Source organism: Dasypus novemcinctus, chromosome 28, assembly GCF_030445035.2.
Source record: "Dasypus novemcinctus isolate mDasNov1 chromosome 28, mDasNov1.1.hap2, whole genome shotgun sequence".
Lineage (NCBI taxonomy): Eukaryota > Metazoa > Chordata > Mammalia > Cingulata > Dasypodidae > Dasypus > Dasypus novemcinctus.
In genome coordinates, this window is record NC_080700.1 from 34,339,192 (window position 1) to 34,352,997 (window position 13,806).

At 51.2% G+C, this 13,806-nt stretch overlaps 1 protein-coding gene across 1 annotated transcript in view; it reads right to left on the bottom strand.

Annotated features, from left to right (window-relative positions):
* KATNA1 (katanin catalytic subunit A1) overlaps positions 1-11,532 on the bottom strand; it is a 46,129-nt gene extending 34,597 nt beyond the window's left edge. Inside the window, 1 exon segment of the mRNA XM_058289695.2 lies at positions 11,239-11,532. Coding sequence (XP_058145678.1) covers positions 11,239-11,532 — 294 coding nt within the window.
* Between the last annotated feature and the right edge of the window lie 2,274 nt (positions 11,533-13,806).

Consider the following 13,806-nt stretch of genomic DNA (forward strand, 5'->3'; position numbering starts at 1 on the left):
TGGTGGTGGTGGTGATGGTGGTGGTGGTGATGGTGGTGGTGATGGTGGTGATGGTGGTGGTGGTGGTGGTGATGATGGTGGTGGTGGTGGTGGTGATGATGGTGGTGGTGGTGATGGTGGTGGTGGTGATGGTGGTGGTGATGGTGGTGATGGTGGTGGTGGTGGTGGTGATGATGGTGGTGGTGGTGGTGGTGGTGGTGATGGTGGTGGTGGTGATGGTGGCAGTGGTGGTGGTCATAATGGTGGTGGTAGTAGTAGTAGTGATGATGGCAGTGGTGGTGATGGGTGGAGATGGTGGTAGTGGTGACGGTGGTGGTGGTGATGGTGGTGGTAGAGATAGTGGTGGTTGTGTGGGTGATGGTGATGGGTGGTGGTGGTGATGGTAGTGTAGTAGCAATCATGGTGGCAGTGGTGGTGGAGATGGTGGTAGTGGTGGTGGTGGTGGTGATGGTGGTAGTGATGGTGGTGGTAGAGATGGTGGTGGTTGTGTGGGTGATGGTGGTGGTGGTGGTGGTGATGGTGGTGTAGTAGCTGTCATGGTGGCAGTGGTGGTGGAGATGGTGGCAGTGAAGCAGGCTAGTAAGATAGGGAATTAATGGACAGATCTGGAACCCGGCAGAGAGTCCACATGGACATCAGTAACCCCCAAGATGTCTGCCGGAGGACCCTCCTCCCCACCCCGGATTCTACTATCCAGAACAAAGACTTCTTCTGGGAGCTAGGAAAAGCCCGGATATTCCCCAAGGACTTTATCATTGGGTCCTCACTGGGGGATTGATAGGTGGGGTAATCAATCAAAACAGCAAACAGCTGGAACCCCTCCCCTGCCGTCAGCAAAGGGGTGGAATAATTAACAGTTTATACAGCAGACGTGGAAGCCTGAGCAGGCTCTCGCCCTGCTCTCCTGCCTCTGGACCCGTTCCTGCCCTCTGTACACCGCGCTCATCATTTTTGCTCTGCCAGATGGTCACACAAGTAAACCTGGGGATTTATAATCTATAATGGGGAATTGTAGTTTGTAAATCAGCCCTCTTTTCACTTTTCAGCCTCTTCCTCTCTACCTGGGACCCCTGCTCTGTTATTTTCTCCCATTTCTCTTCTCTCCCTACCTAAATAAATGACTGACCTAACTCACCCGGGGTGCTCTTGACATTCATTTCTGCAGCACAGTTAAGAACCTAGATAAACTCCAGTAACAGTAGCAGTGATGGAGGCAGTGGTGGTAGCAATGGCGGTGGTGGTGGTGGCAGCAATAGTGGTAGTGGAAGCAGCAGTGGTCATGAGAGGGAAACCAGACCTAAGTGGCTACTGCTCCAATGCAGGCGAGCAGTCTGGAGGCAGCGGACAAAAGCAGCGGCAGTTTGCAGATGGACCAGGCTTGAGCACCAACAGGTCCACGAGCTGGGTTGGATGTGGCAGGCAAGGGAAGCAGAGAAGATCGAGTGACGCCTGGTAAGCTCCACAGCTGTGGCTAGCAGCCTGCCACTCCTTAAGGGAATCCAGGAAGAGCCGAGGTTTGCAGAAGACAAGAAGTAGCTCCTTTCCAGGCCAGAAGCTGCTGAGGCTCCCCTGGGGCAACTAAGGGGCATTACCCATCTCAAAGCTGCCTGAAAATGCCTCGACTGAAAATACAGATTCGAAAGAGTGAAGAGCACAGAGGCCGCAGCAGGGCAGGTAAAATAAACAGCAACGACGTCCCCTGGATTGAGACACAAGGAGGTTCCTGGGGGAACCCTGGGGTGCTGGATAAAGGAAGTGGGCACCAAGGGTGGAGAGAGCACCCCTGGGAGATTAGGCAAGGAGGCAAGTAGGGGTCAGAGAGAAGAGGTGTAAGCTTGTCGGAGAGCAGCTCCTCTTGGAGTAATGGGCAGTGGTTCTTTTCAACAGAGGAGCAACCCTTGAACTTGCATATATGCTGATGTAAATGGTCCAGCAGGGAGGGAGACGTTGGCAGCACAGAGGAAACAAGGCGATTCCCTGCGGGAAGTGCCCGAGGGCAGCTGGGCTGGCTTGGGGTGGGGGCTGCTGACGGGCAGGGGAGAGCCCAGGAAAGTTGCCTTGAAACAACGGAGGAAGGTTTGAAGTAGCTGAGGCAGGACACAAGGGTGTAAAACACAAAACAAAATCATGCATGCAAATAAAGGAACCCGGACTTAATTCCACTGTCTAGGAAGAGGCGACTCATGAGGAGAGCAACGAGCAGGGCACGATAAAGCCTGGCATGCCACATGGGACCAAGCAGCTCCAAGGTGGGAAGAAGCCAGAAGATGCCTCTGGAAGACCAGTGCCCAGGATGGAGGCGGCAGACAAGCTAAGGAAAAGAGAGTGCATGGGAGATCCAGGGAAGATAATCTTTTCAAAAGACTTTTCTCCATTCAAGCTTAAAAATCAATCCACTGCCACAACTGCCTTTAAATTCCTGTTTGGGGCAAGTGACTCAGTGAAGGTAGGTGTATTTTGCAACAATGCTGAAATAAAACCGTGATGATGCAAGCGCATGATATGGGTTATTATCACAAAACCATGCATCAGTTTTTTCCTATGATAAAGAAATACCACCAACTAATGCAGGAACTAACTCAAGGATACCAATTCAAGGACTTTTCGAAGTTTTTCTGAGGGTTGACCCTTTTTCATTCATTCATTCATTCATATAAATGCTTAATGGTTAAAGAAACGTGCTCTACTGGGGACATAACCAAAGAGAATGAAGGCAGTTCCTGTCTTCCAAATGTATATGAAAACCCACAAGACCTTTTAGAATGAGGAAGGTTCTAGATAAAAGGGGAATAATAGAGAACATTTGCAGCCTCATTTTCAGACCACCACAGTAAAGCAAATATCACAACAAAGTGAATTTTTTGGTTTCCCAGGGCATATAAAAGTTATGTTTACATTATACTGTAGTCTATTAAGTGTGAATAGCATTATGTAAAAAAATGTACACACCTTAATTTAGAAATACTTTATTGCTGAAAAAAAATTCTACCCATCACCTGAGCCTTCGGCGAGTCGTAATCTTTTCGTTGGTGAAGTGTCTCGCCTCAAGGTTGACGGCTGCTGCGTTGTGACCATTTCTTAAAATAAGACAACAATGAGGTTTGCTGCATTGACTGACTCTTCCTCTTCCTCTCCCAAAAGACTTCTCTGTAGTGAGAAGCTGTTTGATAGTCTTTTATCCACAGCAGAACGTCCATCAAAACTAGAGTCACTCCTCGCAAACTAAGTACGTGTCATATTCTAAAGCCTTTGTTGTCGTTTCAACAACGTTCACAGCATCTTCGCCAGGAGGAGAGCCCATCTCAAGAAACCACTTCTTGGCTCACTCATAAGAAGCAACTCCTCATCCACTCAAGTTTTCTCATAAGGTTGCAGCAATTCAGTCCCATCGTCAGGCTCCACTTCCAGTTCTCTTGCTACTTCCACCACATCTGCAGCGACTTTGTCCACTGAAGTCTTGAGCCCCTCAAAGTCATCCATGAGAGTTGGAATCAACTTCTTCCAAACCCCTGTTAAGGCTGATATTTCGACCTCCTCCCATGAACCAAGGATATTCCTAATAGCATCTAGAAGAGTGAATCCTTTCCAGAAGGTTTTCAATTTACTTTGCCTAGTCCCTCAGAGGAGTTGGTATCTATGGCAGCTACAGACTTACAAAATGTATTTTTTTTAAGGAGGTATCAGGGATTGAACCCAGAACATGGGAAGCAGGCATTCAACCACTGAACTACATATGCTCCCCTGTATCTCTTAATCAATAAGACTGAAAGTTGAAATGACTCCTTGACCCGTGGGCTGCAGGATGGATGTTGTATCTGCAGGCATGAGAACAACATGAATCTCGTTGTGCATTTCCATCAGAGCTCTTGGGTGACCAGGTGCGTTGCCAATGAGCAGTCATATTTTGAAAGGAATCTTTTTTTTCTAAGCAGTAGGTCTCAACAGCGGGCTCGAAATATTCAGTAAACCATGTTGTAAGCAGAGAGGTGCTGTTATCCAGGCTTTGTTGCTCTATTTATAGAGCACAGGCAAAGGAATTTAGCATAATTCTTAAGAATTTTCAGAATGGTAAATGAGCACTGACTTCAACCTAAAGTCACCAGCTGCACTAGCCCCTAACAAGAGAGTCAGCCTGTCCCTTGAAGCTTTGAAGCCAGGCATTGACTTCTCCTCTACAGCAAGGAAGGTCCTAGATGGCATCTGTATTAGTCAGCCAAAGGGGTGCTGATGCAAAATACCAGAAGCCTGTTGGCTTTTATTAAGGGTATTTATTTGTGGTAGGAGCTTACAAATACCAGACCATAAAGCATAAATTACTTCCCTCACCAAAGTCTATTTTTACATGTTGGAGCAAGATGGCTGCCGACGTCTGTCAGGGCTCAGGCTTCCTGGGTTCCTCTCTTCCCGGGTCTTGGCTTCTCTCTGGGCTCAGGGTCCCTCTCCTCCCGGGGCTTGCTTCTCTCTCCTCTATGAGCTGACTTCCTGGGGCTCCAGCTTAAGGCTTCAGCATCAAACTCCAACATCAAAACTCCAACATTAAAAACCTTCCAACTCTGTCCTTTGTCATGTCTTTTATCTGTGAGTCCCCACTCACCAAGGGGAAGGGACTCAGTGCTCTACTGGCACAAGAGCTTTATCTGATTAAATAATAATAAACCTCTGAATCCAATATAATCTAATTTGCCCAGAGGAAAAGACCAGTTTATAAACATAATCCAGTATTTCTTTTTGGCGTTCATCAAGAATATCAAACTGCTACAGCATCTTCTTCCAATAGAAGGCTATTTTGCCTACACTGAAAATCTGTCATTTAGTGTAGCCTCCTTCATCAGTGATCTTTGTTAGATCTCCTGGATGACGTGCTGCATCTTCGACATCAGCACTTGCTGTTTCTCCTTGCACTTTTATGTTATGGAGACGGTTTCTTTCCTTAAACCTCATGAACCAACTTCTACTAGCTTCAAACTTTTCTTCTGAGCTTTCTCACCTCTCTTAGTCTTCAAAGAATTAAAGAGGATTAGGGCTTTGGCTTAAGGGAAGGTTGGGGCTGATTTGATCTTCTAGCCACTCCACTAAAACTTTCTCCGGATCAGCTATTTCCCTTTCTTATCACGCGTGGGTTCACTGGAGCAGCACTTTTAATTTCCTTCAAGAACTTATCCTTTGCACTCACAACTTGGCCAAGTGTTTGCTTAAGAGGCCAAGACTTCTGCCTCTCTCGGCATCCCACCTGCCTTCCTCACTAGGCTTAATCATTTCTAGCTTTTGGTTTAAAGTGAGAGAGGTATGACGCTTCCTTTCACTTCAACACTTGAAGGCCATTGTAGGGTTCGTAATTGGCCTAATTTTCAGTACTTTTGTGTCTCAGGGAGTGGGGGGCCCACGGAGAGGGAGAGAGACCGGGGAGCTGTCGGTGGAGAGTCAGAACATACACAACATTTATTAAGTTTGCCACCTTGTATGGGCACCGTTCACGGCCCAAAACATTTACAGTAATAACATCGAACATGACAGGTCACAGATCCCATAACAGATAAAAATAATGAAATACTGTGGGAATTACCAAAATGTGACACAGACACATGAAGTGAGCGCATGCTGTTGAAAAATGGCACCTGCAGACTTGCTGGTCGCGGGGTTGCCACAACCCTCAATTTATAAAAAAATGGAGTGTCTGTGGCACACAGTAAAGCCAGGTGTGCCGGTACCCATACATTCTTCCCCAAATCGATATGGGCAGCAGTTAGTGGCAGGTTACAGAGCACTAGCAAAGCTGACTACACAACCACCATGTCCCACACCCTGCGAAGAGTGAGGAGGGAGCAGGTGTGGCTCAGTGGTTGAGCGCCTGCTTGGCATGTATGAGGTCCTGGGTTCAATCTCTGGTACCTCCTAGAAAAAAAAAAAGAGTCACACTGATTCCCCTTAAACCTATGGGGAAATTGAGACTAGAGGGGTTAAGGAAATTGACTCAATTAAGGGGTCAGGGTATAAATTCAGGTTCCTCTAGCCTCTGCCACATGGAGTGCCTCTGGTCTCCCACACTTGCGTTAGGTAAAGGTGATGACAGGTAAACACTCAACAGGTTACAGGTGCCTGCTCTTTGCTGTTCTCAGGCTGCTCCAGTGGCCTCAGAAGCTCGTGGCTGTGAGCTGACTAGTTCCGGGGCTCCCCAGCCTTGCCTAAGGACCACGGGGCAGGAGGGCACACCCTGCTCGGCCTGCTGGTACCCCGAATCACCCAGGTGGTTGGCTCCCTGATGGAATTACCTAAAGGGGAGAAGCCCCCGGCCCCAAAGCAGCGGCAGATTAGGAATCTTAATGGCCATGGAGTGTTGGTGTCTTGTATTTTGCTTTTCCGGGATCCATCACTCGCATTTAGACTGAAGCGTAAACATCCCGAGGTGAAAAAAAGCCTCCACGCCGCACCTCGTTTCAGACCTCCCGGGACGCCCCCTTTGACGGTCCATGAAGGGACGTACGTGACACACACCGGACAGGTCTTTTGACACTTCACAATTCTTTTACGCACAGATTTCGTTTTTCAAATTTTATTCCCGAACACCTTATAGTCTGAGTTTGTGAAGAGGAAAAAAACTGAAGCCTGGTTTTGTTCAAAAGCCCCAAATGCCAAACAAATGGGGACCCACCGAGTAAGCCACAGGAGGGGCGCTTGAGCGGCCGTTTTGATTCCAGCAGGCCACGAGCAAAGACGCCCGGCACGCTGATTTCACACGGTAGCGTGGGAAACCAACAGAAGACAAGCAGCAGAACGAAAACGAGCGGACTGTCAGTGGCACAAGGACAAACCCTCTGAGGGTGCAAGACCGCCCCACGATGCAGTCAAGGAAGAACTTACAGCCGCTGTACCAGGGGGCAGGCAATTTGGGGGTCTCCAGAAGGGACTGGGCTCCTTCCTGCCCCAGGAAGCAGCAAGGAGCAGTGGCCAAGGTGTGTCACCAGCCTGCTTGGCCACGCCTAGCTGAAGAGTCGGGACAATGCCTTGACTTCTCTGAGCCTCAGTTTCCCACCAGGTAAAAAAGGCGGTCACTAGATTACATGAGCCGTGCCTAATAATAGAAAGCACTCGAATGTCAGCTAATTCTGTTACTGAAATTTAGGGTTTTCCCTTTCTGGAGCAATAGTGTTTTGGGTTTTTTTTGCCATTTTTTTCTTTCTTTCTTTCTTTCTTTTAGGAGGTGTCGGGGATTGAACCCGGGACCTCATATATAGGGAGCAGGGGCTCAAACTTACAGCTATACCCGCTCGCCTGTTTTGTTTTTAATTGGTTTCACAATACGTAAAAGTGAGGTGTGGGGGGTATACGAGGACCTCTTATATTTTTTGAATGTAACATTTTTTTTTAAAATAGAGAAAAACACAATACATAAAAGCATTAGGAAATCAGTTTAGAGGGTCACAGCTGGCATTTTGGCAAATGAAATAGAATGGAGTTTTGTATTTCATTATTAATAAAGTCATCTTTCACATGATTTTCATCATTTTTTTTTAGCATAGCTACATTAAACAAGCATTCTTTGTGAATCTCTGTTTTCATATACCGAGGCATCTGTGTGTGTATCAGACAGCAAGGTAGGGGAGATTTCCTGCCGAGGGTCACCATCAAACACGAGTTTTAAAAGACTGCCTTAACAAAAAAGAGGGGGAAAAAAAAAAGACTGCCTTACAGGATGGAGATGACGGGGAGCCAGGGACAACCGAGAAGGTGTAAAATGACAGAAACCACTTTTTCAAAAGCAGGCAGCTGCAGTCAAGTGAAAAGTCTCCCAAGGGGACTGTCCCGACAACAGAATGCTGAGGGCGGGGCTGCTGCGGGCATCTCAGGCGGGCAGCACGCGTTCACGGCCAGAGCAGACCCAATCGCAAAACTGGAAGCAGGGATGGCGTCTCGACGCTGGGCAAGATTGGAAAAGCTGATGCGACCTACAACACTTGTAGAATTGACGCTATGTCAGATGTCCAATGCTCTTCCAAACCACGAGGGCTTGGAAAAGATACGGAAATGTCTTAAAGCAGGAATCCGTGGGTGTGAATGTGGATTTAGCCTAATGCAATCCGAACTCCTGGCTGAAAACCTCACTGCCTGCACAAGCATCTGAAACAATGGGGAACCCATCACTCATTGCAGAACCCAATCAAAGCTTCTATTTATCCCCAAGGACACGTGGTGTGGGGTTCAACGACGACCACCCTTAGACCAGGCAGGAGGGGCTGCGGCTCTGTGCCCCACTCCAACCATGCCCCCTCCAAAGGCACACCCCACCCAGAGCCTGGGGCCCTCCACCTCATTTTACTCTGTGGCTGTGGGTCCCCAGAACCCCAGAATTCCCCTCTCAGATCTGTCACTGGTGTGAGCAGCCGGAGGCTGCAGGGATGGGGAAGGAGAGGCAGAGGGTGTGGATGGAGGGTGGATGGACCTGCTGCCCTTCCCAGGACAGATTGCCCCCTCCCCGTACCCCCACTCCAGCTCAGCTCCCTGAGAAGTCTGAGGATCCCAAATTCACAGCCAGCCTGCCAGGTCCTGGCGAAGACAGCGGGCAGATCAAACTTGATACATAAACACTTGCTAGTTTCATTCACGACTTTAAAAGAGGTAGGCACACGGGCTTCCATTTGTTCTCGTGCAAAGGTACCGAGCAAGGACGCTGGCCCCTTCCTTGTCCACTCTGCCACTCACCAGCTACGGGAGTTTGGGAAACCCTCAATCTTTCTGCCTCAGTTTCCTCATCTGCAAACCAGGGATATTAGCCAAGCCCTTCTCACAGGGACGTTGTGAAGACTAAAGGAATCAGGGCCTACAGAGCACCCGATACTGCCCCAGGGACACCACACTGACTCCACACATGGGCTATTATTAGATTTTTCGCCACACAAAGTTGATTGGCCACCGCAGCCTTCTACAGAAGACCGCAGCCAAGAAGCTGTGTACATTTCTTCTTTCCCACTCCCTGCTAATTTTAAATAGCAGGCTTCATGTCACTCTAAAAGATCATCATTTTCTATTCTGAAAAGGACATGGCATCTGACAGCTGACCTTCCTGGCACAAGTTCCCCTGAACTTAAACGTGTGTACATCGACTGGCCCATCTCAGCAGAGAACTCGGGTCTTGGGCCACTTGAAGTCAGAACGTTGGCAAGTCAGCTTTCTGAAGGTTAATTGCATACGATACACAACGGAAAACATTACCGAATTTAAATGTCAAAGGGACACTTCTTAATTTATAAGGTTTGGGGCCATTAAACCAGGGTAGGTCCTTCTAGATTCTCAGCCAGACGGTTGATACTCAAAACTCTCAGCAAGGAAAGGAGGACCCAAAGCTAAAACCAGACCCCGACAAGGGGGAAATAAATCAAGAAGACGCTCCTTTATTCGGCTACTTATTCGTCCATCTGTTTTTATTATTAAATGACAAGGTGCTATCGGCATATTAACCATCTGCTTCCAAATTGCCAACAGCCTCTCAATGATTCACATTCGCTCAGCCTAACATGACAGAAGAGACAACTTGAAGAGAAAGACGTGCCACATTTTAAGGACATTCCAGCAACACTTAAGAAGCATCTTGTGTTATTTCACCCACAAAATCTCTCTGCCAAATCTCTCTGGGTGTGCAAGACATTGAGGTCTAATAACACGTGGAAAAGAGTACAAGGAACAGATTCAAGGTAATATTTGCCCTTTAAAATAGGCTCCTAACCCACAGGTGCAATATAGTGAACATTCAAACATCCATTTTCCCCCCATTCTTCTGAAGGATTTTTAAAATATATGATTTGCTGGTGTGCAGAGGTGCCAGAATTCTTTCTCAGTGTACTCAGCTACATCTAATTAGTCTCCTATAAAATAAGCAGTGCTGAAACACTTGGTAATTTCAACAATACTTTTGCTATTAACTCAAATCTCCAGACCCAAAAAGAAGCATAAAGGCCAACAGGAAATAAATGCCAGAATCTTGCTTAATTGGATTCTCAGAGGCAAAACTAAGCACATCCATGGGGTCCAACAGTAATTCCCATCCAAACCAAACACATTTTTTCCTTAAAGACTGGCACCAACTTCCTATAAAAGGCCCACGAAGATTTCCTATTTTTGCCAGATTTTATTTATGCAATCCGATTGACTTGTTATAAGAGCCAGGCTGGAGAAACAATATAAATTTTTTACAAGGCTATTAGTCAGGGAGTCAAGGATCATTATATCATAATCACTCATCAGTAGTTAATAATGAGAATGTCGTTGCCCTGTGCAGTGAAAACGGCAAAGAAAACGTGTGTGCACAAGAGACCATAAAACGCGTGAAATAGAGAAATAACCGCTTTCCAATCGTAAACCATTGGCAAAGCCAGTTAGTTCATCTCGCTTTCTCCACCCAGAAGCATGACAGTTCTAGGACACAAACCTTTACTTAGAAGCCGCGTCCTTAATTATTAATCACTTTTACGCATCCAGCCTTTCCAAATTCCCTCCTTTAAGAGGAGGAAACTTCATTTAGAATTACTGTCATCGCGGGCTCGTGGGAGAGTCCTTTGCCCTCGGACATTTTTCAGGCATACCTTAGTGGCAGCTTGTGCGAAACCTTTCTCCTGGAATCGCCACCAGTCAGACCCGGGTCTGAACGGTGGCAGGTCCCCGTGCCGCCGGGGAAGGCGATCGGGGGCGCAGGCTGGAGCCGCCTGACCCCGCGCGCCCCGCGCGCCCCCTCCCCGGGCACCCTGCCGGCTGGCCAAGACCCTCGTTCTGCGCCCATCGACGCGGGAGCGGAGCGTGGGGAGGGAGGAGAGAGCTGCTCTCACCAAAGCCCCAAGGTGAGCGGCCCGGCCGGGCGAGGGCGAGGGTGCGCGCGTCGGGGCTGGCTGCAGAGGCGCAGGCGCCCGGCCCGGGGTGCCGATGGGGCTTGAAGGGGCCCAGGGGGTCCCTGCGACAGACCCCCTGCTCCGACCCCTCGGCAGTTTTCAGATCCCCTCCCCCGCCCTCCCCGCAAACCCCGGGCGGCCAGATCCCAGCGGGGCGCGCAGGGCCCGCCGCCCCTCGGGGACCCGCCCGGGCAGCTGCTGGGGAGCCGGGGCGCCCCGGCGGGGTGAGGGCGCGGGGCGGCGAGGAGGAGGCCGCCGCGCCCCGGGCCAGGCGTCCCCGGCGCCACCTGGCCCCCGGGGGAGCGCGCCCCGGCTCTCGGGGCAAGGGCCGTGCGCCCCGGCGAGGGCGCCCCGCGGCGGGTACCTGGCAGTCGTACAGCCGGCCCAGCTGCTCCACGATCCACTCCTCCAGCGCCAGCCGCCTGCGCAGCTCCTTGCGGTCGTACTTCACCGTCACCTTGCCCTGCGGGTGGCGGCGCGCCGGCGGCGGCGGAGCCGGCTCGGCCCCGGGCGCGGGGGGTCCGGGCGCCGCGTCCTCCCGCGGGGCGCCGGGGCTCGAGGCCGGGCCGCCCCGGGGGCTCTGGAAGAAGACGCGGGCGCCCCCGCCGCCGCCGCCGCCCGCCCCGCCGGCCCCGCTGCTGCCCGTCGCCACCGACATGTCCGCGCCGCCCGCCCGAGGGCGCCGGGGGTGGCGGAGCGCGGCGGGGGCTGGCGCCGGGCCGGGCTGCGGGGCCGCCGCACCTGCTCCTCCGCGCGCCCGCGGCGTGTGCGGGGTCGGGCAGCCCGGCGGGCAGGAGGACGGGAGGAGGAGAGGAGGGGAGGAGAGAGGGGAGGAGGCAGGGGAGGAGGAAGGAGGCAGGGGCGGGGAAGGAGGCAGGGGAGGAGGGGGAGAGAGGGGGCGGGGAGGAGGGGGAGAGAGGGGGCGGGGAGGAGGGGGAGGGAGGGGGCGGGGAGGAGGGAGGGGAGTACGAGACTGGAGGGGAGGAGGGAGAGGAGTAAGGGAGGAGGGAGGAGGGAGGGGAGTAAGGGAGGGGAGGAGGGAGGTGAGGAGGGGGAGAGGAGGGGAGGAGGCAGGGGAGGAGGGAGGAGGGAGGGGAGTACGAGATGGGAGGGGAGGAGGGAGAGGAGTAAGAGAGGAGAGGAGGGGAAGAGGAGAAGGTGTCTGGCCTCGGACCCCCAGCTCACCCTCAACCCCCGGGAAAGAGCACCCTCGTGGGCAGTTGGGGGGGGTGCATGCCAGGCCCAGGGGCCTTTTGGGGGGCAGCGGGGGCACTTCCCCTGCTCCCTGCCCCTCCACTGCCACCTTTGGCTCAACTGGCGCCCTTTCCCTTCTCCCATGGGGGAAAAGTTGACCAGGCGGTGTTTGTGCGCACAGCTGGGCACTGTCCACGGGAATCGTCTTGAGACCCCTTTTCCTTTCCTCCCCCGTGAGTGTTGGATCCTAAGCAGCGCATTCAGGTGACTTTACTTCTGAAGACAGAAGGCTCGATGGCCCCCTGGGGCCCGTGGCTGGGGACACCCGGAGAGTAAACGTGTCTCTGAAAGCTTCAGGGACGGTGTGCCAGCTTTCCAATTCCCACTGCGGCCTTCCCCGCGAGCCAGCTTTCCACTCCCTCAATACCACTTCCAAACAGCCGTTATCCTCAAGAAAGCTGCCTCTGCTTGAAAAACGCCTTAGAGCCCAGATGGTTACAAATGAATGGGCTTATTATAAGGTTTAGGGGAAAGAAATGGGGACTGTGGGATGTGGTGTCAGATGATAGGAAGACACGAATTCATTGCTGTTCATTGCTGAATAAACGTAAAGATGCACATTTATTCCAGCAACTGAAAGAAACAGCACTGTTCAAATACATGTGGTAGAGTTCATGGACATAAAAAAATTTTAATTAAAAATAAATTTAATAAAAAATAAACGGCTGAGAACCAGCTCAGCAATAGGTTTGCTCGAAGGGAAGGTGCCGCGTAACTTACAGAAATAAAGAACAGAAAGAGAGACACGAGAGAGGAGATAAAGACGGGACCAGGGCACTCACAGCTTCTGGAAGTGAGAGCCTCTACCCTAGTTTCCGCCTAAACTACGGAGCAGCTGTTTGCTATTAGAACTGCAACATCATCTATAACAGAGAACAACTGCAACATCTACAATAAGGCACCATCTACACTAGAACAGGTGTGACATTTACAATAAGGAACAGGTAAGCCAGTTTCCCACAGCAAGAAATGACATCAACAAGGCAACCGGTGACCGAGAGGGTCTAAGGATTACAGTGAAGCTGTTCCCAGCTGACAGGCCCGAATCGAGAGGATCCGTGTCCTGAACACCAAAACCCCCCAGGAGCCACCCAGAGACACAACGAAGCAGAAAAACATCAAGCACAGTGGATAGATCACTTTTGATGGGATTGTCGACATTGCCCGACAGATGTCGCTCCAGTCTTTAGCCAGGGAACTCTCTCCGAACCATTAAAGAGATCCTGGGGACTGCCCAGTGTGTGGGCTGCAGTGTGGGTGGCTGCCACCCTCGTGGCATCGTGGTGCAATGTCCAGTGAGTTGATAACTGCAAAGGAAAGCGTTTCAATAAAGGATCATTGGAAAGTGGATTTGGCTCAACTGATACAGCATCCACCTACCACATGGGAGGTCCGGGGCTCAAACCCAGGGCCTCCTGACCCATGTGATGAGCTGGCCCACGCACAGAGTTGATGTGCACAAGGAGTGCCGTGCCACGCAGGGGTGTCCCCCACGTAGGGGATCCCCACGCACAAGGAATATGTCCCGTAAGGAGAGCTGCCCAGCGCGAAGAATGCACACCCTGCCCAGGTGTGGCGCCGCGCACATGGAGAGCTGACCTAGCAAGATGTCGCAACAAAAAGAGATATAGATCCCCGGTGCCGCTGACAAGAATCCAAGCGGACACAGAAGAACACA